Source organism: Eptatretus burgeri, chromosome 3 (genome assembly GCF_056783735.1).
Source record: "Eptatretus burgeri isolate ZD-2024b chromosome 3, Ebu_testis_v1, whole genome shotgun sequence".
Taxonomy (NCBI): domain Eukaryota; kingdom Metazoa; phylum Chordata; class Myxini; order Myxiniformes; family Myxinidae; genus Eptatretus; species Eptatretus burgeri.
The window spans coordinates 102,560,687-102,587,032 of record NC_140963.1 but is presented as its reverse complement, the minus strand read 5'-3'; the positions used below and the strand labels follow the sequence as shown (position 1 = coordinate 102,587,032).

Sequence of the window (26,346 nt, the reverse complement as noted above, 5' to 3'; positions counted from 1 at the left end):
TCAGTGAGTCAGTGAGTCAGTAAGTCACATCATCATGCATGCTCTCTTCTCTGAAACTACAAACACGATTTTGATGAAACTTGACCACCACCTTCATCTCCCATGATGTAATAAAGTTTGTTCACGCTATTAAAAAACATCAGGGTCTAGTAGTGGGGCAACTTAGCATAACAATTGTGCATTTTGTGAGGAAAGCACCAAATTTGGCACACGAGTAGCCTATCATATTATGAACAGATTTGGATATTGGGCCATCTCAAATTCAGCCGCTGATGGCTGTGGCAGCCATTTTCCACTGCCATCAAAAATTTTGAGATGGCCCAATATCCAAATCTGTTCATAATATTGTTGTGGTTACCAAATTCGCAAACCACCATTCAGGTCCCTTCGGTGAGGTATCTCGGTAAGTACATGTGTAGTTAGGCCCAAACCCGTTGTCTAGTGGGAATAAATGTTATTCATGCGTGCTGCGACTCTTCAGGATAGCCGTTTTTCTTTTACTATCTTTATTTTGGACCAACCGCCATTGTTACCACCACCAACCACATCAACCACCCACCGCGGCGCCGCTTCACGTCACACCTCGCAACCGTCGCATCGCCACCGTTCTTGCGCCGCTTGTGGGTACCGGTGTTGGACTCGTGCAGGGCGCGCGCCGAACAGCGTGTACAAAACCACGGATTTTCTGCTTCAAAAACGGATCAAAAACGACACACGCCCACTTTTGTGCCGTCCAATCGGTGAGCGAGGGGCGATTTGGCCCCGCCTCCAGAGCGTTGGAGGGCGATCGATATATGCAAATTTATGGATCAAAAAGCATTCACGCCCACTTTTTCTCGGGCCAATGGGGAGCGAGGTGAAAGGTCGAAAGGAGGGGGTCAAAGCTGAGAGAGCGAAGCCACGGGGCTCATATAAGCGACCGCGTTCGTCAGTCAAAAGGGGACCAGAGAGTTAAGACTTCGCGGGCGGTGGAGTTGGGAAGAAGGAGCAAAAAGGAGCTGGTCGTCGTCATGTGCGTTGGAGTCGGAGCGGAGGGGACGGAGCTGTGGAGAGGCGGCGAGGGCAGACGAGGGGTGCTCGCGTCGTGCAGGGAGCTGCACCCCAGGGAGGCCGACAGCGCGACCTGGCCGAGGTGGAGACGCTCGTCGCGGGACTCGAGGCAGAGTAGGAATCCTCTATACCCCGAGCATCAGCAACCCCCTCCTGTTTCCCCCCCGCGCTGAGATAGTGCGACCAAGGGGGCCCCTTTCCCACCCCCTACCAGACACTGTCCGCGAGGCCCGCGGAGTTGAGGCACCATCGCCGCTCCGCGTCTCATCACCAGACGGGTAGGCCCGACCCGGTCTCGGCCTCAGGCCCGCCTCATCCTTGAGGGTATTCTTTTCCTTGGTTTTGGGTATGTGTTGTCGGCGCCGTCTGTGAAGTAAAATTGTATAAGTGTTGCCGTGTGCTCGCGTAATCGGTAGTAGATCTGCATTGTCTCATTTGCTTTTTGTGTAAATTGCATTGTGTTTTTCTTTTCTGTGTGCTTTTGGTGGAATTGAATATGTGTGCTTTCCGTTCATCGCGAATAAATGTGCTTTGTGTTGAACTGTTTCCCGCTTCGCTTCGTCATTTCCTTCATTGAATCCTCATCTTGCTTCACGTAAAGGGTTGGTAGTGGGCTGAATACGCCCGATAATTAATCGAACCGTCGAGGTCGACGAATAACACCGCTCGGTTATCCCGATAGTACGGAACGGGTCGCTTAAGTGGCCCGTGTCCGGAGTCGACCTGCGGCGAGGTGCGATCGCCCGGTCTACCCTCCGTGTGGGTACTTAGGTAGGTCGAATTTGGCGAGCAACCCTATCCCACGCGGGGGCTGATTGGCTCGATCGCGGTGAGACCGAAAGGTCCACCCGTGACTGGTTCCCGGCGTTAGTCCGAGAGGGTCACGACTGGATTGTCCGTCCGGTGGGCGACGTGCCGCGATTCGAGTTACGTGGCCGTCAGCACGCCGGTGGGCGCAAATCCGCAACAATATGATAGGCTACTCGTGTGCCAAATTTGGTGCTTTCCTCACAAAATGCACAATTGTTATGCTATATTTAGCTAAGTTGCCTCACTATAGGATGGGCTGCAGGGCTTTGAGTGACTGTTGCTTCGGATCCAAGTGAGCTTTAAGACTCGCGGTTCTATTTTTTTTAATTCTCTCCATAACCACACACGATGATGTTTAGTGTTGTAAATTATTTTTATTTCCATTTACCTTTCCTCCTGTCCAAGTTCATTTTTTCTGCGTATTGCTATTCATTCACTCATTTTTCACTTCCTTGTATCTCAGCTCAAAAGTTTTATTTTTTATTGTATAGTTGAAGTTGTTGGGTGAGCCGTTTGTGAAATCCATGAAATATTCTGTAATCATTACCCTCGCCGAAGGAGAGGGTATTGCATTCGGGTCCATTTGTTTGTCTGATTGTTTGTTTGTTTGATTGTCTGTTTGTCTGATTGTTTTTCTGTTTGTTTATTTGTTTGATTGTTTGTTTGTTTGTTCATTTGTCCACACCAAACGTTTGTGTTTTTCTCCACAACTGCTTGTCAGAATGAGATAGAATTTTCACCATTGGTGCGACTACTCATATAGAATGTTTTAATGATAATTATGATGTCATAGCTCATGTGACATGGCAGCCATGTTGGAAAAATAGAAAAACTTTGGACCTCCATCTCTGAAACCTCACCAAGGAAAAAACTGAAACTCGGCAAATAGCAAGAACCCCACATGGGGAATGAGTGTGAATTTTTTTTTTTATGATATCATAGGTGCCTTGTAATTCAGGTAAAGCATGACAGAGAGTAAAAACCACATCAAAGTTATGTGAACTCTTCGTTGTGACATCATAATTGCATATGTAGAATTCTACAACCGATCAGTATGAAAAATTTGGAGGGTCATCTTGGGATAAAATGGTCCACAAAATTTTTTTGATGACATCATTGGTCACGTGATTTAGGCAGCTGTATTGTATTTTTTTTAATTTTAAACCTTCAAAAATCTTCTCTGAAACGGCTGAACCAGTCAACACTGCCAGCATTTATAAAGTGGCAGTTCTAATTATGTCTCTTATTAATTACATAACACACCAGTACACAAACACTACACAAAATACACTACACAAAACAAGTCTTGATGAGGGTCTGCAATCTCTGGTTGCTCTTTTTCTTGTTGTTTCTTGTTCATTCACCTATTTATGTTTTTTTTTTTAATGTAAGCTCAGCAACAAGGAATTTTCTCCTTGTATATTTAATCGTGCGTTATTGAGTCCCTGTACCCCTCTATCCCCAGTGCCTCGCCCAATATATATCTCCACTGAAGACATGATTTAATTCAAGGCCAAACTATGAACGTTTTTCGAAGGATAGGATTTTGTTTTTATACACGTACTAATTTAGGAGCTTGTACAATGTACATGTATAACTTTTATTTCAAGATAAGGACACAAGGAAACATCAACACACCTTTACCTGAATAACAAGTGCATTAGTAACAATGAACAAATCATCACAGCATATTGGATTCAAACCTTTCACCAAACATCATGATGCATGTACTAAGTACAATTGATAAATCCATAGAATATGATTTATAACCAAACAAATCCCAAAGAAGGACAATGTTAGAATTCTGAACAATTACAGGAAGAAGCAACGGAGTAAAATCCAGACAACCGTAATGAAACAAGTAATTCAAAGAGACAAATGAGACAAATTTCAACCCACCTCACGGATCTCCTTGACCTTCAGACCACCTTTCCCGATTATGGAGCCACACTGACTCGCCGGAACAACGAGTCGCAAAGTTACAGGCGGCCGGCTTGGCATGAGACTGTTTGCCATTGCTGTGCTGATGTCCTGCATGAAGGTCCAACGTTTTCAAAAAGTTCAAGGGTTGAAGAGATTTGGAGACAGAAAAATCACACCAAAGTTCGGTGAACTCATCATTTTCAACTCATCCAGATACTCCAGTAAATTTTGTTTGCAAATATGACTTTTTACATACAGTAGTATTTAAATTTACATCGGTTTGCCCTCTATTGGCTGGGGTACCTCTTCAAACTTGTTTGTGATCATCGAGAATGCCTTGAATATGGCGTCTGTGGGACCAGTGATTGTGACAATGCGCTCGGGGCATGACCCTTCAGAGATGATGATTCTTGCTCCACTCTGTTTGCAGGATGAAAAGGATGACAGGAAGTAACAAATACATGGCAGAAGGTGATATCAAATTCTTTCAATTTCAGATTGAACGAGATACTGTATTCAATGCAGATTTTACCTCTTCTCGCATCTTCTTCACTGTGTCTCCTTTCTGCAAGCGGGTAAAAAAAAAGTGTATTGTGAGTGTCAACAAAAAGTTTCTCAAACAAAGTTAACAATATAACGAAACGTAAAATCCCCGGGATTGTTGAAAACATCGAGGGAGTGAGATAAATTATTCCATTGTGCTATTCATATTTCATAGGAAGTTGGTAATATTGCGGTCTTCCTTGTTAGTCAGGCATTAATTCTGCAGACCAGGAGACAAGTATACAAGTATACATATATACATATATATATATATATATATATATATATATATATATATATATATATATATATATATATATATATATATATATATATATCTTGCTCAGGGTGCTGGCACACAATGACACCATGCTATAATTCAGTGTTTGGTTGTGTTTGACTTCTGTGCACTCCTGAATCGCTGAACGGAATGAGTTGAAAACTGTTAGTTGTACTCGTGGTGTGTCCGGGAAGGATTTAGGTGGCAAATTTTTTCAAAGTCCTGAGGGTTCATTGTGGGGGAAACACCACAATCCGATTCATGTAAAGATGTATTGCATCGCAACGCTCCTGGTGGGAGGTGATATTACAAATCAGACAAAAAATATGCCAATTCTGAGGGAATTAACCTGTCCATAATTCTGGGAGCATTAAGTCATCCATAAGGATGGGTTCTCCGCCAGTAATGTTGATTCCCCCCCACCCCCACCCCCCAAAAAAAGAAAGAAAATCAAGTATGGGATACAAGGGAGAGTCAAAAAGTTTTCCCCCTTGACCACGAAGCAAAATTCAGGACAGATATTCGTCCTTTTCTCCGTAGTTTCAAGTCACTATCACACATTCTTCCCAATAGGGGGGGGGGGATGAGTTTCCTAATGCCAGGAAGACATGTTTTGGATGGCTTCTATTCCATCTGAGTTCAAATTACAGACTCGACAATTCAAAACAAGTAATGCTTCCAACTGAGCTATCCTGCCAATCCATCGAACATAGAGTTTATGAGACACTGCAAAGCTGTCGAGGCCTTGATTTACATTCACCACTTTTATTAACATATAACGAGCCACACTTTCCTTACCCTTCCAATGATGCTGCCCACCATCTGAAACAGAACAGCATGTTTTAGTACGCGCTCATTACACTTCAGTACCCTTTCAATGGGTGCAGCGGTTATTTCTAGCACACTGTGTGAGCAATCCATGCTTAAGAACAATCATTAAATCTGACTCATCATGGTCAGGTGTTTCACAAATTTATTCTACACAATGAACAAACTAACACTACATGACTCGCAGTGTTACCACAATTTCTATAATTGCGATAATCTACTATACCACTTGGATATTTTTAGGTTAATTTAGTAAGAGAGCAGAAACAAATTGAAGGACAAACTACGAACATTTTTTGAAGGATAAGATTTTCTTTTTGTGAACATGCTAATTGAGGAGCTTGTAGGTGTATAACTTTCAGGACAAGGACAGGGGGGAAACATCAATGCACCTTCACCTGAATTACAAAGACATTCATAGACAATGGGCAAATCATGTAGCAGCATATAGGATTCGAACCTTTCACCGCAGCACAACATCATGAAGCATGGATTCACACCAGAACACCAAACAGGGAAATCAGGCTCATTAACACAAGTTGATTATCTCCATAGCAACCACTTCAAGCATTGTTGAATTCCCCTTAAATTGTATGAGTTTTGATTTCCATAGCCACTCAGAAACCCAGCCTGGAGATGAGATAGCTACCTCCGGTTCTTTGTGCCCATAGAAACACCACTATTGTGCCCCAATGACCTTCATAAAGCTTATGAGACTCCATCACCCAATCCCAGTATGGTAGTTAGAGGACATCTGAAAAGTGTGTGGGAGGGGAGGGGGTTCACTTAATTAAAAATAATAATAATAATAAAGCAAAAAAAAGGTGAGTTGCGTCTGTGTATGATAAATGTATGAAGCATACAGATGCATTTTTGGGAGGAATGAGGAGAGTACATATCACATGCTACAATTTTATTTATCATTCAAAATGGAGAACAAAACGTTGTCACTTTTTAGTTATTCACTGATGACGAGTTCATGAAATCTAAAGCTTAAAAACAATACAGTAGCTTGAGTTATGATGTTAGGATGTACCAGGATTAAATGTTGGAAAATATAATCACATCACTTTCAATTAATTACTGCATTGCACTAGTCATATCCAATAATGGAGACCTTAACAAAAGCTTACAGTGCCTTCAGAAGGCATTGACACCCCTCGACTTTTTTCACATTTTCTTTTGTTACAGCCTGAATTTAAAATGGATTAAAATTAAAAAAAAATTGTCACCGATCTACACAAAATATCCCATAATGACAAAGAGAAAACATATTTTTAGAAAATTTTCAAATTCATGAAAAATGAAAAGCTGAAATGTCTTGCATCGGTAAGTATTCAACTCCTTTGCTATGACACTCGAAATTGAGCTCAGGTGCATCCAATTTCCTTTGATCATCCTTGAGATGTCTCCACAACTTGATTGGAGTCCACCTGTGGCCAATTAAATTGATTGGACATTATTACCTTCGCATTCTGCGAAAGGTTATGTTTTGGTCGGCGTGTATTTATTTATTTATTTATTTGTAATCTTGTGATTCGTATAACTCATAAAGTATTAAACCGAATTGCATGAAATTTGGTGGGATGATTGGTTATTAGCCAGGAAGCATTCGATTAGATTTTGGGATCGTGCGGGTCAAAGGTCAAGGTCAAGGTCACGAAAAGGTCAAAATCGTCTTTTTACGATAACACGGTCAACTTTTATTCAATTTGCATGCAACTAACGCCAAAATGTTCAGAATTCAACACCTCATCTTGTGATATGCAATAGAACACAATGACGCCCATACTCTTGTTACCGGTTAGGGGTCAAAGGTCAGGGGGGGTCACGACCTTGAAAAATATGCGTATTTTGTCATAACGCGGTCAATTCTTGTCCGCTTTACATGAACCCAGCACCAAAATGTTCAGAATTTAATGCCCAATCTTGTGACACAATGACGTCATAACACATGTCACCGGTTGGGGTAAAATGTCGGGGGGGGGTCACGCCCTTGAAAAATATGCGGTTTTCGGCATAACTCAGTCAATTCTTATTCGATTTGCATGAAACCAACATCAAACGAGATTACCTTCTCTTGTTGAAACGTTGTATTCACCGAGCTTGCGAGTGAAGACTCGCCAAAACGACGTGAGTTGATTGTTGTTTAATCCGTAGCCCCCGAAAGTCGGGGGGGGGGTCATGACATTATAGATATGTGGTTTGTATCATAAGACCATTCATATGAAACCAGTTCCCCACACTCATACCAAGAACAAAAAAAGTAGTGGCGGCGAAGGTATGCGCTCTATGAGTGCCCGTTCTAGTTTAGAAAGAAACACACCTTTCTGTATGAGGTCTCACATTTGACCGTGCATGCAAGAGCAGAAACTCCACCATGAAGTCCAAGCAACTGTCCGTTGAACTCTGAGATAGAATTGTGAGGAGGCAAAGAACTGCAGAAGGGTATGAAACAATTTATCGAGTTTAAACTTCCCAAAAGCACAGTGAGCTTCATTACTCGGAAATGGAAAGAGTGTGGAACTGCACAGACTTCCTACAGCTGGTCGTCCGACCAAACCGAGCAACTGGGCAAGAAGGACCTTGATCAGGGAGGTGACCAAGAACCAATGACCACTCTGACAGAATGACAGAGTTCCTTGGCTGAGATGGAAGAACCTGCTGGAAGGACAACAATCTCTGCAGCACTTCACAAATCTAGGCTTTTATGGTAAAGTGGCTAGATGGAAGCCACTCCTGAGAAAAGGTAAATGACAGCATGCCTGGAGTTTGCAAAAGGCATGTGAAACACTCTGAGAGCATGAGGCAAAAGATTCTCTGGTCTCATGAGATGAAAATTGAACTCTTTGACCTGAATACAAAGTGATATGTCTGGTGGAAACTGAGCACAAGCTCATCACCCATCTAATCCCATCCCTACCAGGGAGCATGGTGGTGGCAGCATCATGCTATGGGGATGCTTTTCAGCGGCAGGGACTGGGATACTTGTAAGGATAGAGGGAATAATGAATGGAGCCACCACAGGCAAATCCTTGAGGAGAACCTGCTTCAAAGTGCAAAAGCCCCCAGACTGCAATGAAGATTTACGTTCCAACAGGACAATGACCCCAAGGATACAGCCAAAGCAACACTGGAATGGCTTCAGAACAAGAATGTGAAAGTCCGTGAGTGGCCCAGCCAAAGCCCAGACTTGAATCCCATTGAGAATCTGTGGAAAGACTTGAAGATTGCTGTTCATCGACGCTCCCCATCCAACTTTGCAGAGCTTGAGCAACTTTCTAAAGGCACTGTACATTATTGTACACAATACAAATTAAACTTGTGACACAATCAGCTAATATCCATAACATATGACTTATTCATCGGTCAGAAGCTCCTTCACAATCTTCAAGCACTTCTGGCACTTTTCTTCTAGAATTGTTAAAAATATATGAGCAAACTTGTGGGTCCCATGCAAACTTTTTGCTGCATTGTTTGTAGCTTTAATTGTTTTTTATTTTGAAATTCCATGAATGGGGAAACAGGTCCAGTCAGTGTGAGTTGACATCACTTGCCAGGAGCCAATTACAGTGCACCTAGGCCCTAGCCTTGCACTATCAATCAGCAGTATCTCACAACTTGTCACCAAGCTTTGTCTGGGCATTTATCGATGTGAATAATGAAAATATTTTCGTCAAACTCAAATTTTTCTTGACTCTTCACTGCCCAGGTCTTTGGTGATTTATATAGTGCCATTTCAAACTTTGTGTGACCAGTGGTTTGGGAAGCAGATACAAAAATAAAGGACCATTGGTCCTGTAGCTCACCTGGCTGTTTGCCAAAAAGTGGAGTCCTGGATGAGTCAAGTTAAAAATAAAAGCTGGATTTAGAATACACATTTTAGGTCAGGTAGTTTTGACATGCTGTCCATCGTTGTGCAACTCCCTGCTGTCTATTAGCCTTAGTTTTGGGAATATTGCCCACTTCTGGTATGGTGATGTCACTTACTGTTGTGTCAAAATTAGCCCCATTTGATAAGGTGCAACTCCAAGGTATCTACAGTTCTTAGTTTTCGAGATATTGCCCACTTTCTGTATTATGATGTTACTGGCAGCCATGTTGTGTTTTAGATCGCCTTCTCTTTAAAAACATTTCCAATGTAGTCGATCATATATTAAAAGATGAATTTTAAAGGTTTCCCTTTCATCCAATATGGCTGCTACGTGATCAATGAGCTCATTGTTATCAAATTATATTTCCTACGTGTAGTCGATCACATATTTAAAATTTCGCATCAATCAGTTAAGTGGTTTCAGAGAAGAGGGTTTTTAAAGGTTTTCTTATAATCCAATATGGCTGCCATACCACCTGACTAATGATGTCATTGTTAACACATTATATCTTGTACATGTAGTCGATCACAAATTTTAAGTTTCACGTTGATCGGTAAAGCGTTTGAGAGAAGAGGATTGATTGTTCAAGGGTTTCGTGTCATCCAAAATGGTGCCAAACTAGATCGAAATTCAAGTTATTTTGGGATCTTTAAACCTTACAATGACCGACTTATTGGAGGAGGAGGAGGAGGAGGAGGAGGAGGAGGAGGAGGAGGAGGAGGAGGAGGAGGAGGAGGAGGAGGAGGAGGAGGAGGAGGAGGACGCCATGCACAAACTTGAGTGACGCCGCACCAAAGATCATTTTAGCCAAGTTTGGTCACAATCCCATCAGCAGTTTCGGAGAAGGAGTTGCAAGTGTTTACGGACGGAAGGATGAACTGACAAACAGACGACACGCCGTCCCATAAACTCACCTGAACTATGTTACAGGTGAGCTAAAAAATTACACACAGACATAGGATCTTATCAGACAGTGCATTGTAGATATAAAGATCATTGATTTTACAAGATAGTTCTCATATAACTATCATTTTACAAATTAAAAGTCCTGGGATACGCTGATAAGACTATAACACAAATACGTTATTCATCAGTTGATTCATTGACAGTCGATATTTACAATCAGCCATAAATGGATTGCCAAGAGACTTCAGAATTGTTGTCATGGATTGCAAACCATGACGATGAGGATTTTTGCCATGAGATGGAGGGTGACTTGATAGACTCAAGGGGGTAAGGTGAAAAATAACAGCACCAGTCCACATCGTAGCCATAGTCCATGAAGTTTTGGAAGCTGCTGGTGCTGATGTGCAACATTATAAGCTTCAATTGGCAGAGGAAGATCATAGCCCTGCAAATAATTCCACGACAGTGGCTTGCTTTTGAGTCCAGCTTGGAGATAAGATCTGCCTAAGACAGGTATAGCTGAGAGTGAGGTCCAGGAGCTCCAGATGCTGAACCTCTCTCAAAGACTGATCACAGAAATAAATTGGGGGTTGTCTCCTTGTCCAATGGAGGGACCAAGTGAAAATATGCATCTCATTCTTGCATTGAAAGATGTGCTCCAGGCTATTTGTAGATCACCAGTTCTTATTTTCTTCAGATCAGCAGAGAGGGATGCTGTTGCAGCCTTCGATGGTGGATGAGCAAGAAACTATCCTTCACAGAGTGGAGTCGTCTACAAAGTGATACAGTAGATTTTACTGATGTACATGAAGAACACGATTAGTCCCAGAATGCAACCTTGAGGGACACAATCCTCTTGCGGTAGAGCATGGGAGAGAATGCAATCCAATACAACATGTTGCTTGTGGAGATGCAGGAAATCTGATCGGCATTCCAGGAGGGAACTCTCATGGCTATCCTATGCTGACAGTTTGGAGATCATGGTAGGGTGCCAGACATAATCAAATGCAAAGGAGATGTCCAGTGAGATGGCTCTGGCTTCTTGTTTGGAATATAGTGCATTCATCCATTGTTGATATGGAAGAAGTGGAACATACTTGGTATAATGACCAGGGAGGAAGGCAAACGGAAAGCTGCAGATCAGAGAGTGATATAAGAGATGAGTCGAGAGGTCTGCTGCACTGATCAATTCCATTTGTTTTGGTTTTTGTTACAGTGGGACTTAGACTAACTGGTATGTATAGTTCAGAGGTTCAGCTTTTGCAACATGTTTTATCATTTCAGGTAACACCGATGTATTTCCTTGCCGCATTAATTGAAATCCTGAGACAATGACCTGCAAATAGCAGAGAAAGAAAAAAAAATCACTGCAGTCATATACATACAATTATTTCAGCTCCTCGGAATAATCAATGTTGGACCTTCGAAACTCAAAAAGTGAAGATAAGCCAAAATCATTGTATCTATTTCACAGGTGAAAGTTACATCAATAATTCTTCACACATGTACAGAAGTGACTTGAAGAACACTTTGTCTGTTTTTTTTTTTTAAACAATGATCAAGGATCATGGAGAAGCCTTCTTAGTCTTCTTTTTTACGGGTCGCATAATTTGCTGGGGGCACAACCGTGCCTCCTGTAGGTTAGAGCAGGAATTTGTAATTTGTTCAGCATGGTGACGAAAGCTTGCCTACTCTTCGCGCAAGACATCGTGTGATCTTTCACCCTTTGAACCCAAGTGTCCGTTTTACCGGCCGCTATTCAAAGCTCCAGATACTCAAGCTGCCCAATTTTTCTCCAGGGAGCTCAGGGTGGGAGAGCCAAAATTTCAAGGAGCTCAGGGTTCAAAGGGTTAATTCCCATCAACTCATGCTGGCAGATATGATGACCACTTTTACGTCCCTCCTTGGGATGGCAAAAAACATTGATGCCTCACCCTGCCTGCAACATACCAGGTTGATAGCTTATAGCTGGGTGAACATTCACACGCAGGTAAGACCGCTCAGAGGCGAGTGTGCATACCTCTAGCGAGACCATCCTGCAAGCCTGCAGAGAACACTGTACATAAATTACATGAATGACAAGGACATTTGTAAATATTCGTGCACTTTTAAATAAAATACATGGACATAAGTAGACAATGGACAAACACATGGTATAAAAGACTGGGACGTACTGTAGGTTCACCCACATCATGAGTTAGACAGGTTCGGATGAGACCTCAAATGGGCCAAACCAGCCAACCCTTTGTCATGGACTGTGATAGGAATTATTTTTTGGAGTTGTTTTTGTATATTTTTCGTATAAATGTGGTTTCGATTTTCATGTCTGTCGTAAATCTCTCAACTTTGTGCTTCCTGAACAATAATATAACGTTACCAGCTTCAGGGTAGTATAATGCACGACTACATCATGATTGGGTTTTCATCAAAGGATGTAGATATCGAAGGTCATCCGTGGCCAACCAAGTATTTACATTCATACTCACAGGTATTTGTTTAGATTTGTATCAAATCAAACCAAGGACTGTGGTAGACCTTCAGAAGTGAATGGTTATAGAATGGAACATCATACCTTGGGTCGTCATCAGGCAGCTAATCGACGGTGCACAGTCAGAGCCTAATGCTGCACTAGCCCCCAGAGGTTGGCAATTACCTTGAAGAACCAATTATTTTCAAATGAGAGGGGTACTTTACTTTATTTATTTTTTAGTCATTCTTTTACAGGATGTGTGTTGGTACTGCTCATATGCAGCCCTTAGTATCCATCCAATATTGCTCCAAGAGATGATGCTGAGCCTTCTTGTTAACCACTACAGTCACTGTGGTTACCAACATGATGCTGCTACATTCTGACATTAAAGGTCGTACGCCTGGGAGGAAATGTTGAATCATAGTTAATTCGTTTCTGCAGCGCATTGTGTATCTGAGATACACTGCAGCCACATGTTGTCACTGCTGTCAGGGGTGGATGTTGCTTTGAAATTGTGGTGAACCAATTAAGTGTGTAGCTCTGTCCTTGGTGGAGTTTAGCTTCCTCAGTGCTGTTTCACAACCATTCCCATCCAGGTGAGCAGTCAGTAATTCATCACACTCCTGACTGAACCCTTGCATATGGTGGAGAGGTCTTAAAGGATCGGGAGGTTAAGCCACTCATCACAGAGTATCCACCCTCTATCCTGCCCATGTAGCCATGGTGTTGACTCGGCCAGCTGCGTCAAGCTTCTGATCAATGGTGACCCCCATGACGTTGACAATGTAGACATCTGGGATGGTTATGTTATTGATGATCAATAAACTGTGGAAACTTAGGCTGATTTATCCTTAGATGTATCTTAATCAGAAAATTAATACAAGTCCTGAAATTAAAAAAAAATCCATTCATTGCTTGCACAGAAATCTGGAAACAATTTAGACTTCAAACTAAGTTAAGTGAACAAGCTTTGCATGATGGCAAGTGGTGTACTTGGTTGGTTTTGAAACTAATCCTTGCAGATGGGAAAACAACAGCGCCAGTTCACAGTCCACATCATGAGTCTCATTAAATCATCTCGCTTTGCTGAGCTCACTTTGCCTCTGGACACAAGTGCTGAAGTATGGGGGTGTTCATGGAATGAAGGGGGAAAGAGCGTGGGAGGGAGTAAGGGAAGGGATGAGAGGATGGGTCGTGTTGGCTATTCAGCAAGCCCTTGTGATTGAGTCTGGTGTAGGAATAGCATGAGAAAAACATTGAATTTGTTCCTCTTTTATTAAAAGACTGGGGAAGTGTTAACGGATTTAGGGTCAGGGGTCTGCATTTGTTTTTTGTTTTTTAGCTTATCAGGAATTTACATTCCAAACAAAGTATTGTCATCACGCGCCATCCGTCTGTCTCCTTTTTCTACTTTTCTGGCCAAACTGCTGGGCCAATCCAGCTGAAATTTTGTACCAACATTCCTCTCCTGGCTGGTAACAAGAATTGCAAAGCTCGTTACGGTCACATGACTTTAAGTTTGTCAAAATAGCCAATATAGTAAATTTCTTCAAAAATCTTCTTCTCCAGACCCACCAGTCAGAATGCTACAACATTTGGGAAACAAGATTAGGACAGGGCAGGGATGTTAAATTGTGAAGGTCATGCTAATCACCTGACCAGAAGTGTGCCAAAATGGCCGACAGTCAATTTTTGGGAAAGTCTCGTAAATTCCTTCAAAAATATTCTTCTCCAAACCCACCAGTCAGAATGCTGCCAAATTTGGGTTACAACATTTGGACAGGGTTCTGATGTAAAATTGTGGAGGTCATGCTGATCACATCACCGGAAGTGTGTCAAAATGGCAGTCCTGCAAATTCCTTCCAAAATCTTCTTCTCCTAAATGCTACCAGATTTGAGTTCTAACATTACGCCAAGATAGGGGATCAAAATGCCGAAGTCATTCTGATCACGTGACCTGAAGTATCAAAATGGCTGACAGAGGCAATTTTTGGGAAAATCGCGAAAATTCCTTCAAAAATCTTCTTCTCCAGACCCACCAGTCAGAATCCTACCAAATTGCAGTCACAACATTAGGACATGGTCTTAATATTAAATTGCGAAGGCCATGATGATCACATGAACGGAGGTGTGTCAAAATGGCGGTCACACAAATTCCTTCCAACATCTTCTTCTCCAGACTCACCCATCAGAATGCTACCAAATTTGGGTGACAGCATTAGCACAGGATCATGATATTAAATTGCAGAGGCCATGCCAATCAAATGACCGGAAATGTGTCAAAATGGCGGACTTGGTGAAATATTTTGAAAATCGCATAAATTCCATCAAAAATCTTCCTCACCAGATCCACCAGTCAGAATTCTACCAAATTAGCGTTACAGCATTAGGCCAGGGCCCAGATAAGCTAGAGGTCCAGTGGTCCTATTTTTTTATATGGGTTCAAATATTTAGGATCGATGAGTTGAAGAAGTTATGCTCACCTGCCGGAGTTTTGGATTTACATCTGAGCAGGGAATGTGTTCAAACTAAAATATTATATTTGGTGTCTGTCTCTCTGTCTGTCTGTCTGTCTGTCTGACTGCGATACAATCAGTCGTTACTTATTCAATCTCAACCAAGCTTGGCAGGAGGACAAAGGGTCTCATGATGGAGGATGTAGTGACTTCATTTCCGCCACAAAATTGCCCAAGGGGGATTTCCACCTTGGGATAAATCTGTGTTAAGATGTATAAATATCTTATCGTAACATTTTTCTAAGGCCACTTCAAATAACAAAACTAATAACAACACCAATTCGAACGACACGAAGAAGAGCACATACATCCACCACCATCAAGCTGAACAGTTTATGTTTTGTATCCCACTGAGAGGCCAAATCTGGATTCGGACCTGAACCAAAATAGAATCTGCTTGTTCTTGTCACCTAACCAAGTAATCCACCAAGTTTTGTCATAATTCATCCACAACCTGTATGAAATATCGTGATGTGTGTGTATATATGTATATATATATATATATACATATGTCGTTTATTGCCCCATCTCTCAATGGTGAAGATTCACTTAAAAAAAATATTTAATCTGGATCTTCACCAAAATCGAAATAATTCGTCCTTATCACACACCCAACCTGACCACCAAATTTCTTCCGAATTTGTCCATAACTTTTTGAGATATCGTGCTCACAGACAAACAGACAGATTGGGGTGAAAACATCACATCCATCCACCTTTTGTGGCAGAGGTAATGATAATGTTGTTGCTGTTTTGTATGCAGCCTGGAGCTGCTTGTTGCATCATTTCTGGAAGTGCAGCTGCACTACTGATGCAGTGCCCCTGTTACCAGTAAGCTGGTACTCATTTTGCTGACCTTGGAAGGGTGACAGGCTGAGTACCATGTCTTTACAATGATGATAGGTGAACACCACCTGGTGTTATTTGAATAGCACGACAGGGGCCCAAACTCAAGACCTGAAGATGTCAAGCCAGTCATCTTAACTGTCAACACAACACCGGGCTTCCGAACGATTATCGCATGATATTAATGTTAGTACAAAACAATATTAATACGATGAATATCCCCCCTCTCCAAGTGTTTTTTCTTGGGTCGTGGGCAAACGTCGTGTTAGCGTGTACAAATAGCTTATTGTGGCATTTTGTGGGGCACCCCGACCGGAAGTTAAAAATATTATAAACCACAAACACACAGATTGATTACCTTTTAAAAAAGTCACTACTGCTATTCAATACTAAACTGAAAGGGAGGAAACCCGACATTGAGGCATTATATGGTTATCGCATCCCGCAAAGACTAACAGACCCGAGCCGAGATCTACTGTCATTTAATATACCCCAGAGAGGATAATAGTATTACCTTCATTATGGTAAAATTATGGTAAAAATGGTTATATAATTACCATTAAATCATAATAATGTAATATTAATTACATTCATAATTACACACATTAATGTGTGTACTATTAATGAAAAATATATGGGCAATACCCCTGGGTACTCACCTGGTAGCGGCTGGATAAGAAAACCAGGGAACCATTGGTTGGCGTGGATAACCCACAAAATATTTAACGGAGAAGAAAGTAAACACCTCTGGATTTAATTTTAATGCAGTGAACAAACTTTTGTACATCACGGGTGAGGAAGGTCATGGTCAAGTTTCATCAAAATTGTGTGTGTAGTTTCTGAGAAGAGAGAAAAACAGAGAAAATACCTATTTTGGGGGCAACCCCCCACCCCCTGTAAAACCCCTGAGACCCTGCTTTTTATAATCCCATGACCAAACATTGGTACATCATGGGTGAGATTAAGGCTGTGGTCAAGTTTCATCAAAATCATGTGTGTAGTTTTAAAGAAGTTGCAAGTGTTTGTGGATGGACGGAAGGACAGACGGACAACACGCCGTCCCAGAACTACGTTCCGCGTGAGCTAAAAAGCAGAAGATTGTGGAGAAGATTAAAAAGCAGAAGACATGTAAATCAAAGGATTCTGAGAGACCAATGTCTGCACAAATGGCACAGCTCAATCACATGTTGATCAACTCGCCGAACCAATCTTGTGTCTAAATCATTGAAATGTTGCGGTGCTTTCCATTAAGGTTATCGGATAGAGTATTTAAAAAAGCGTTCAGTAAAGCGTATGATTCCTTCCCTTGATAAACCACCATCGGCTTACTCTGTGAACACCATGATGAGCAACGATAGTGATGAATTCCATGTAAAACTGGACAAGCGATGCAAAAAATAAATTTCGTTCTGATGACAGCAGAATTAGTTTTTTATTTCAATAAAATACCAAAGGAGAGAACGAACGCCCTTTTCGTTCGTTTTAAACTTTTATTGCATTTTTTGCAATGAACAATATGTTGAGCCTGTATTCGAAGATTGGATATTTTGGATATTTTGTGATTCCGTCACGACAGTTTATCGACCGTGAAAATTGGATGAGACTACTTTCGAGCAGAAAGCGAGTGAAATTCATGAGTTCATCAGTTGAGCTTTTGCGATATGTATCGCGCAGTTGTAAGAATTCGGCATACGAGCAGAGTTTTCGTAATAAAGATGCCTTCCCGTAAGCTATGTCCTTTGGTGTGTGATTCCGTCACGCAATTTCAATTGATGATTACTAATTAAGTGCTATTTGTCTTGGAATTTATTTTCCACTGATCATTCCTATTGGTCATGTTTGTCATTACAAAAGCATTATCATCGTGACATTTTGGGATATAACTTGAAAATATGAATCTGAATCCAGAAAAGTCTCGTGCAAATGATGATTCCGTCACGCTGGAATTCATGTAGTGCAGATTGATGTCGTGACATCACATGTTTTCGCTCGCTGTCATATGTAAAAGCAGAAGAGGTCCGAAGAACATGGAGGTTTTCAAAGCCAATGGAAGTTGCCAAAACGACCAAAAATCGAGAAGCAAGAAAAAGAAATGCCGAGTCGGGGAGAAATATCGGGTTGGTTGAGTTCATTGAAATTGATCATTCATAGAAGGCCAAATAACAATTGACAAGTTACACGTGCACAAAACAAGTGAGAACTGAAGATTACTTAAGATGATGGGAGGATCGAATCTTCTTTGAACATCTTCCTCATTATCATGTGATTAAATCTTCCTCGGAACACACAAACTGTGATGATTATAATGCAGTGCCCTTCGTATCTGAAGACGCGTGACACGTGAACACCTGGGAGAGCAAGTCTGTTTAAAGTGAAGGAGCTGCAGCTCAAACAGCAATGCAGTACAACTTGGTGTCAATAAATACCCCAGAAGACCACTTCCACTTGCTACCGGTAGTTTAGGCAGGAATTTGTGATTTGTTCGGTGCCGGCCATAACTCGTGTACTCTTCGTGAAAGACACCGTTAGATCTTTAACGTCAAACAATGACCAATCCCGTTCGCAGACAGTTCATCTGGCTGAACGTCCGTCCAATACTACTGAACAGCCTTCTTTCCGAATAACATGAAAACACATTAATCACAAATCCTCCTACAAAGCTATAAAAACAGCCATAAATGTATGCCTGCTGTGGAAATCTTTGTCATTTTTATCTATCTATAATCCCAGGATTCTCTGTGTGTGTGTCTGTCTGTATGTCTGTCTGTCTGCGACCGCCGTTTCTCGACAACCGCCGGTCCGATCGGATTGAAACTTGCCAGGAATATTGCCGGGGACCCGCAGATGTGCCTTTTCGAGGTTTGATATCAATCGGATGAGCGGTTCCCAAGTTACGGCCATTTTATTGCTTTTATCAGTGTTGAAAAGGTGTATATATGGCAGCTAAAGTGTCGTTCCACCTTATCACCTTATCACCTTATCATGCCATTTTTCTCAGAATAATGACAACAGCATATTAATAATTATAACAGCACAATAATTGGCAGTACACAATAATAGCACAATAATTGAATAAAAAGAATAACGTGATACAATGATCAATGTCTGTCAACCAATAACAACCAAAATATTGTCTGTCAATCAGACAGGACACGGTGCTATGACGTCACGAATGACGTCACAATGCTGCCTCTTCGGATTGAAACTCACCAGGAATATTCCCAGGGCCCGCGGATGTGCCTTTTCAAGGTTTGATATCAATCGCACGAGCGGTTCCCAAGTTACGGCCATTTATCTGTCGACCAATGACAAGACACAGTGATATGACATCACGAATGACGTCACAATTAATGTTTATTTATTTATTTATTTGTAATTTTTTTTTTTTTGCAAGATTAACGGTCCGATCTGATTGAAACTTGCCAGGAATATTGCTGGGGACCCGTGGATGTGCCTTTTAAAGGTTTGATATTAATCGGACGAGCAGTTCCCAAGTTACGGCCATTTATCTGTCGACCAATATCTGCGAGAGAGGGGATGGGAGAGGGGGAGATGAGAGTGGGGGCGAGAGAGAGGAAGGGTGAGACTAGGGGGGAGAGAGAGGGGGTGGGAGTGGGGACGAGAGAGAGAGAGAGCGAGAGAGGGGGATGGGAGAGGGGGTGTGAGAGGAGGGTGTGAGTGGGGGCGAGAGAGAGGGGTGAGAGAGAAGGGCGAGAGAAAGGGGCGAGAGAGGAGGGGGAGAGAGGAGGGGCGAGACTAGGGGTGAGAGAGGGGGAGAGAGGGGGGAGAAAGAGGGGGGAGAGAGAGGGGGAATGGAGGAGGGGTGAGACTAGGGGTGAGAGAGGGGAGAGAGTGGGGGGCAAGAGAGGGGCGAGAGAGGGGGCGAGAGAGGGGGTGAGAGAGAGGGGGAATCACAATTCAAGAGAGGGGGAGAGAGGAGGGGGTGAGAGAGAGAGAGAGGAGGGCGAGAGGGGGGGAGAGAGGAGGGGCGAGACTAGGGGGGAGCGAGGGGGGCGAGAGAGAGGGGGCATCACAATTCACGCTGGGGACCTGAGTCTGTTTCCCAGGTGTTTCCCAAGTTATGGCCATTTATGATACGGTTGGTCCGATCTAATTGAAACAATGCCCCAATCCAGTCGTCGTTTACGCACCTACGGGCCCGTACTAGTTTTAATAAACTTTGACAACTCACACACGAACAAACAGTTGTTGATTTTTTTGACAACAAAAGCCATTTCTTCCCTTCCTAAATAGGTCTATAATCTGTATTCTTATTTTGAAGAGCATAAACTGGAGAAAAACAAAAATTGCTCGGTTTAGTGAAATGATACGTTACTAACCGATAACGCATCATGAGAGCTTGGTCCATTATTAGAAGAAGAACCCGACAGATGGAGCCCCGGTCATATTAATAAATAGTTGAAATTGAAATTTATTATGTGTGCACAAAAAAGTGGTAAATTACATTGTCAAACAGAGCTCACAATTTCTAGCCCATCGCTCCTCATCACGAGGGTCTCGGTTTAACACATTGATTGTACCGTCCTTTATCTTTTCCGCTAAAAAAGGGAATGAAATGCAAGATGATTCATAAAAATTGAGCTAATATTATCACTTTGCCCATGGAGGTCAGTTGTTAACTCATACTTGGGTATTCTTCCATAAGAATAGAAGAGTGCAGAAGTATCGGCAGCGAACGTCTGACCTTTCCGTGCATAAGAAGACGCAAGGTGAGGATCACGTGCAGTCCTCCATCGTTCTTCCCACTCTCCATGTGACAGTGAGGACCTTTGTAAAGATGCCTTGGTGGTTGCAGTGATCTGTAAGGATATGCCTGTGAAGGACCAAGAAAACGATGTAGCATCTTTTAAAATATAGCATTTCAAGCGTTTTAATTGCAAACTTCTGAAATGGTTCAGATGTTGGGTTGATTTGATATGAGATTAATTTTCCTCCTTCCAATATGAAAGAAAAACATCCTTCCAAAAAAATTTCCTCTTGAATGTAAAAAGTGTCATTTTTTCAATAACTAGAAATCCACTGTCTTTATAACAAAGTACTACGAACATCTACTGGAGTGCTTCGAACCACCTGCAATGTGTGTGTGTGTGTGTGGCATCATCATTCATGTCATGTGGCTGCTGGTTGCATCATTGTGGGGAGCACAGCCAATACAATTCCCCTTGTGGATTAGATCAGGAATTTGGAATTTGTTCATGATACCGGCAATAGCTTACATATTCTTCATAAAGGACACCACGGGTTCTTTAACGTTCACCATGCAATGCCGGCAGATGGGACCCACCCAGCTTATCGTCCATCCGAGGGACGGCACAAACATTGATGCCTCGCCACTCCTGCGGAATACCAAGATGACAGTTTATAGCTGGTTCAGGATTCAAACCCAGCTCGTACCTCGAGGCTACCATGCCAGTGGTGTGTAACATGTAACCAAGTAATGACACACAAGCTTTCATTCCTACTCCGAAAGTGCTCCATAATGTCCTCTGTAGGAAATCGTCAGCATCGTGTATAGCCAATCATCTGTAAATTTCGACCAAATAGATGACTTGCTCGACCAAAAGTTTCATAGATTTCCTCTTCTCCATCTTTGATAGTTCACTCTTCCTTTACCAACATGTGCATCACATGAGGAACGAGAATGGGACTCGATAGAGCGCATACCCCCGCCAGGCTAAACAGTTTATGTTTTGCATCCACTGATAGACCAGATCTGGATCCAGACCTGAACCAAATTCTAATTGGCTTGTTCTTGTCACACACCCAACTCATCCACCAAGTTTCATCTGAATCAGTACACAACATTTTGAGATATCATGCCCATAATGTATATCGTTCTTGGCCCTAAATATCAATGGTGAAGCATCACTCCCAATATTAAACAAGTAAAAAAAGATATAAGACGTCATGGCCTCCGTTGTTTTAGTAATTTTGCTGTGTGGAGTTTAAAGGCTCGCCCATATTTATGGAGAACTAAAATGGTTGCCAGTCTACCAAGAGGCCATATTTGATCAGATCACAAAATAAAGTGAGGTGCACGTGTAAGCCATCATGTGCCGTGCTTGTGCAAAGTTTGAACAAAATCGGACTATGCAGGTCTGACAAATGGTTGGGTACACATGTCAGTCGGCCATCTTGGATCTGATGTCAAAAAAAACAATTACGTACTTATGTAAGTCATCATTCCTTATCGGTCTGCCGAGTTTCACCAAGATCGGTAAATGCGTGTCCGAGAAATGGTTGAGTACGTGTTCGACATCTGTATTTTTTACAACTAAAATGGCTGACAATCGGCCATATTGGATCTGATCTCAAAAAGAAACGACCTAAAATATGTAATCCATCATTCTTTATCCTGGTGCCAAGTTTGACCAAGATCGGTAAATGCCTGTCGGAGAAATGTTTGAGGACGTGTTCAACATCGGGTTTTTTTTACAACGAAAATGGCTGACAGTCGACCATCTTGGATCTGATGTCAAAAAGAGAATGACCTACATATGTAATCCATCATTCTTTATCCTGGTGCCAAGTTTGAACAACATGGGTAAATGCGTGTCGGAGAAATGTTTGAGGACGTGTTCAACATCGGGTTTTTTTTACAACTAAAATTGGCGCCACTCGGCCATCTTGGATCTGATGTTGAAAAAAATTGACATGCATATGTAAACCATCATGTGATGTTTTTTTGCCAAGTACAAATAAAATCTGTCCGTACATGTCCGAGATATTGTTGCACACGCACACACGCACTAACATGAAAATTGAGACCAAATCCATAAGTCCCCATTTCGGACTCAGTCCAATGGGGGCTAAAAATTCTCGGATCCAGATCCGGATGTTCACGAAAATCAAATCATTTTGTGTTTGTTATACACCCAACGTATCCACCAAGTTTCGTCTAAATCGGTTCACAACGTTTTGAGATACCATGCCCATACTGTATATCATTGTTGGCCCTTTCAATGGTGAAGAATCACTCACAAAATTCAAAAAAATTTCTAAGATCCGGATACAGATCTGGATCTTCAATTAAAAAATTAAATCAATTCGTCCTTGTCCTACACACAACCTGTCCACCAAGTTTAGTCGGAATCCGTCCATAACGTTTTGAGATATCCCGCCTCCGGACAAACAAACAGACAAACGGATATAAACCGAAGGTGGACAGAAGTTTCAAATGTGATTATACCAATTGTTGAGCAATGCCATTGAAAGTAGAGTAGATTACTCCTCTTGTAGATATAAAATTAAAATAGATCACTCTGCCGTTTAAAACTGTCCAGGTCAAGTTTGAAACACCCTTGCATTTCTCATCTGGACCTGTCTTGTTACTCGCTGTTGTTGTGGCAATGTGCCTTATGTTCACTGCTTGGTGTTGCAGAGTGTCACTGAGTCATATCCATCAGAAATTTGATTACCATGGAGGTGCTTCAAGACGAATGATTTTTTGCTACAGGTGAATTGGAGGCAGCAGTGGTGACAGCGGTGTGGTGGACGAGACAGCCGGTGGAATACAGCGGTGCCTTTGAGGCAGCTCTTGAGTAAAATCACAACCACCAAACCACCATTGATTTATAACTGCAGTCATAATAACTGAAAAATGACCCAAATGCTGGACAGTCAGTGTGATGGACTAGGAAGGTCACAACATGACCCTAAAATGATATCAACATCAACAACAACAACAACAACAACAGCAACACTTGCCTTTCATTTTTCACGTGTCACCATTGCCCTGTTCTTTATCTTCAACTACATTTCCTTTATAAAAACTCGAATTAGCTCTCTGCCTTGTCTGCTTGCTTATCATTTTGCTTCTATTTTAAAATTTAGAAAAATTTGCACGACCCAGTTGTGAAATGCTAACAGGTTATTGAAGGGATACAGATTGTGTAGTCTGTACTCAAAGTCATCCGTAAAAGAGAGCTCGGTGAGATGAAATCAAATCACGCTGCAATTAAGCTGCTTACTGGGCAAGCCATTCCAAGAATAAAATCCGTTCATCTGCCTGGTGAGAGCCTTTCAGCATTTCATCAACAAGGTACCGGTAGCTTCACGTCTGAGATTTCCATCGCATGTTTCACCCAAGGACTGTGACCATCGTAGACAGCCATGCTTTCCGAACAGCTGAACAAAGGTCTTGCGGTGGTGTTGTGACTCAATGCAGGAAGATCAGTGAGCCATGGAGACATTAGCTACTTGGACTCCACCATGTCCAAAGAAAAAAACAACTTTGTGCAAAAGGAAGAGACCAATATGCTGTAATCCCAAATACTTGTTGTTAGACAGGTATGTGCACAGAAAACGAAGACCAGCATCGTAGATCCTTCCCCTCTCCAAAAAGGCAGTGTGATGGTCACGTGGGTTTGGAAAAGCATGGAAAAGAGGGAATAATTACTGCAATGAACAGAATAGATTGATAAACAATCAATGTATAACTACTCGTACATCCATCTGTAATTGGATTGGGTGGATGATGCATCATTGTGGGGCTGACATTCCCAAACATCGATACCAATCAACTTCTATCGACAACTCCAAAAGAAATGGAATTGTAAACAACCAAGTAAGGAATAAATACAGAAAAAATATGCATGAGGTTGTTGAATCTGTGTCATCTGCTAAAAATGACGGAGCATTGCAGAACTTTAAAACCCCTAAAACACAGTAATGGCAAAGGATATATGGCACGTCTATGACACTTTTCCTGTTGTGGACAAGAGAACAATGGAAGATCAGAAAGTGAGACATCAAGATGGCACGACTGTTGCTCATAAGCGATGGAAAAGACAAAGAAACCGACGGGCGCAGATTCCCTCTTCTCTTCGGAACAATCACATTTCAGGAAAGATTTACAAGATACAATGTCTTTAGGCGAGGAACTTACAGCAAGGCAGTGTGCAGAGCTGAGGAAGTCTAAGGGAGGACCTTGGTAAAACATTGAGGCAGACAAGGAACAATTCCCATCGCTGTGCCCACACGCCGCTCTTTACCAATGCCACAGTTAGCTCTCAGGTCATTTCTGGGCTGTCCCAATACGAGAAGCCTTCCCTCTGCCTCCAACCCAATCACTCCACCCCGTAACCTCCCACAGCTCTTTAATCCGCAGTATTTATTTCGATCATATCCCTGACACAAGTTTGGAGACACAAAAATGATCCTCTGTTCGAGAAAGTGTATGTATGTTTTGGAATCCTTGGTTACGACTACCGTCGCTAAATGTGATCACCAAGGGGTCCAGTCCAATGTACCCAAAAGGAGTACTTCCTGAAAGACCCATTCACAGTGGTCGAGACAAATCTGACATCTGACAACGTATCATCAGATGTCGCGCACGTCGGTTCATCGTCCAAGGAAGAGATAATAATTAAACGGTTCACACCGAGATAATTTCACATGACCACATCCTGGACAAACCACCAAAAACCATGAGCATAATTTGAGGAATGTTTGAAAAAATTTATTCCGAGAGAAGACTCACAGATGGTTCGCCCTGGCTGAGCGATACCAGGATGACATTTCATAGCGGGGTCGGGATTCAAACACAGGCTGGACAGCTCAGAGCAAAGTGTGCCAGATCCGATTAGAGTGTGTCATGTCCATCACCTGCCATGTCCGATGAGAGACAAGGAAATCTGAAGGAAGAGGGAGTTGAATCTCATAAGAGTCGAGAGATTTGAGATCAGGAAATGAGGATATTTAAAAGGCATTGACATGCAATGAGAAGAGAAAGAGCCATGAAATATTTAACATCTTCATGTTTGGCAATCTGATGGCTCAGCAACATACCAACTCGTTCCATCATTCCAGCATTGATGAAGATGAAATTCCCATGTCTATAAACTATATTTTCCATATATATATATATATATATATATATATATATATATATATATATATATATATATATATATATTTAATACTTTGGGTGATTTTTTGTATGCAAGTGTTGACACATATTTGCCTGAAAAGCTTTCAAGGAAATGGATTGTAATTAAAGAAAAGCTTCAAGCTTCACCAGCCAAGCAGTCAGTCAAACTTGGTTATCCATCCATTGGGACCAGACACTCTGTACAGAGCGTTGGTGCGAGCGAAGCAGTGTCCTGGGCTGTTGGGCACAATCCTGGAGAGGTCACCACTCCAACACAGGACACTCAAATTGCTCAATCATCCCAGCAAGCTGGTACTCATTTTGCTGATCTTGGAACGATGACAGGCTAGGTCCACCCCACCTGGTATAAATTCAATGGTAGCAGCATTTGAACTCAGAACCCAAGAA

At 42.0% G+C, this 26,346-nt stretch overlaps 1 protein-coding gene across 2 annotated transcripts in view; it reads right to left on the bottom strand.

Annotated features, from left to right (window-relative positions):
- Positions 1–25,099, bottom strand: part of LOC147030557 (poly(rC)-binding protein 3-like) — a 36,803-nt gene extending 11,704 nt beyond the window's left edge. For both annotated transcript variants that reach the window (XR_015055798.1, XM_085872100.1), the window contains exons 1-6: positions 24,955–25,099; positions 20,752–20,880; positions 5,405–5,428; positions 4,316–4,348; positions 4,087–4,203; positions 3,760–3,891 (exon numbers count right to left, since the gene is read on the bottom strand). Coding sequence is in view for 1 of the 2 variants with exons in the window: in XM_085872100.1 (XP_085728226.1) it covers positions 3,760–3,891; positions 4,087–4,203; positions 4,316–4,348; positions 5,405–5,428; positions 20,752–20,880; positions 24,955–25,008 (489 nt within the window). In the remaining variant the exon portion in view is untranslated. The remainder of the gene's footprint in view (positions 1–3,759; positions 3,892–4,086; positions 4,204–4,315; positions 4,349–5,404; positions 5,429–20,751; positions 20,881–24,954) is intronic.
- Positions 25,100–26,346: the final 1,247 nt, after the last annotated feature.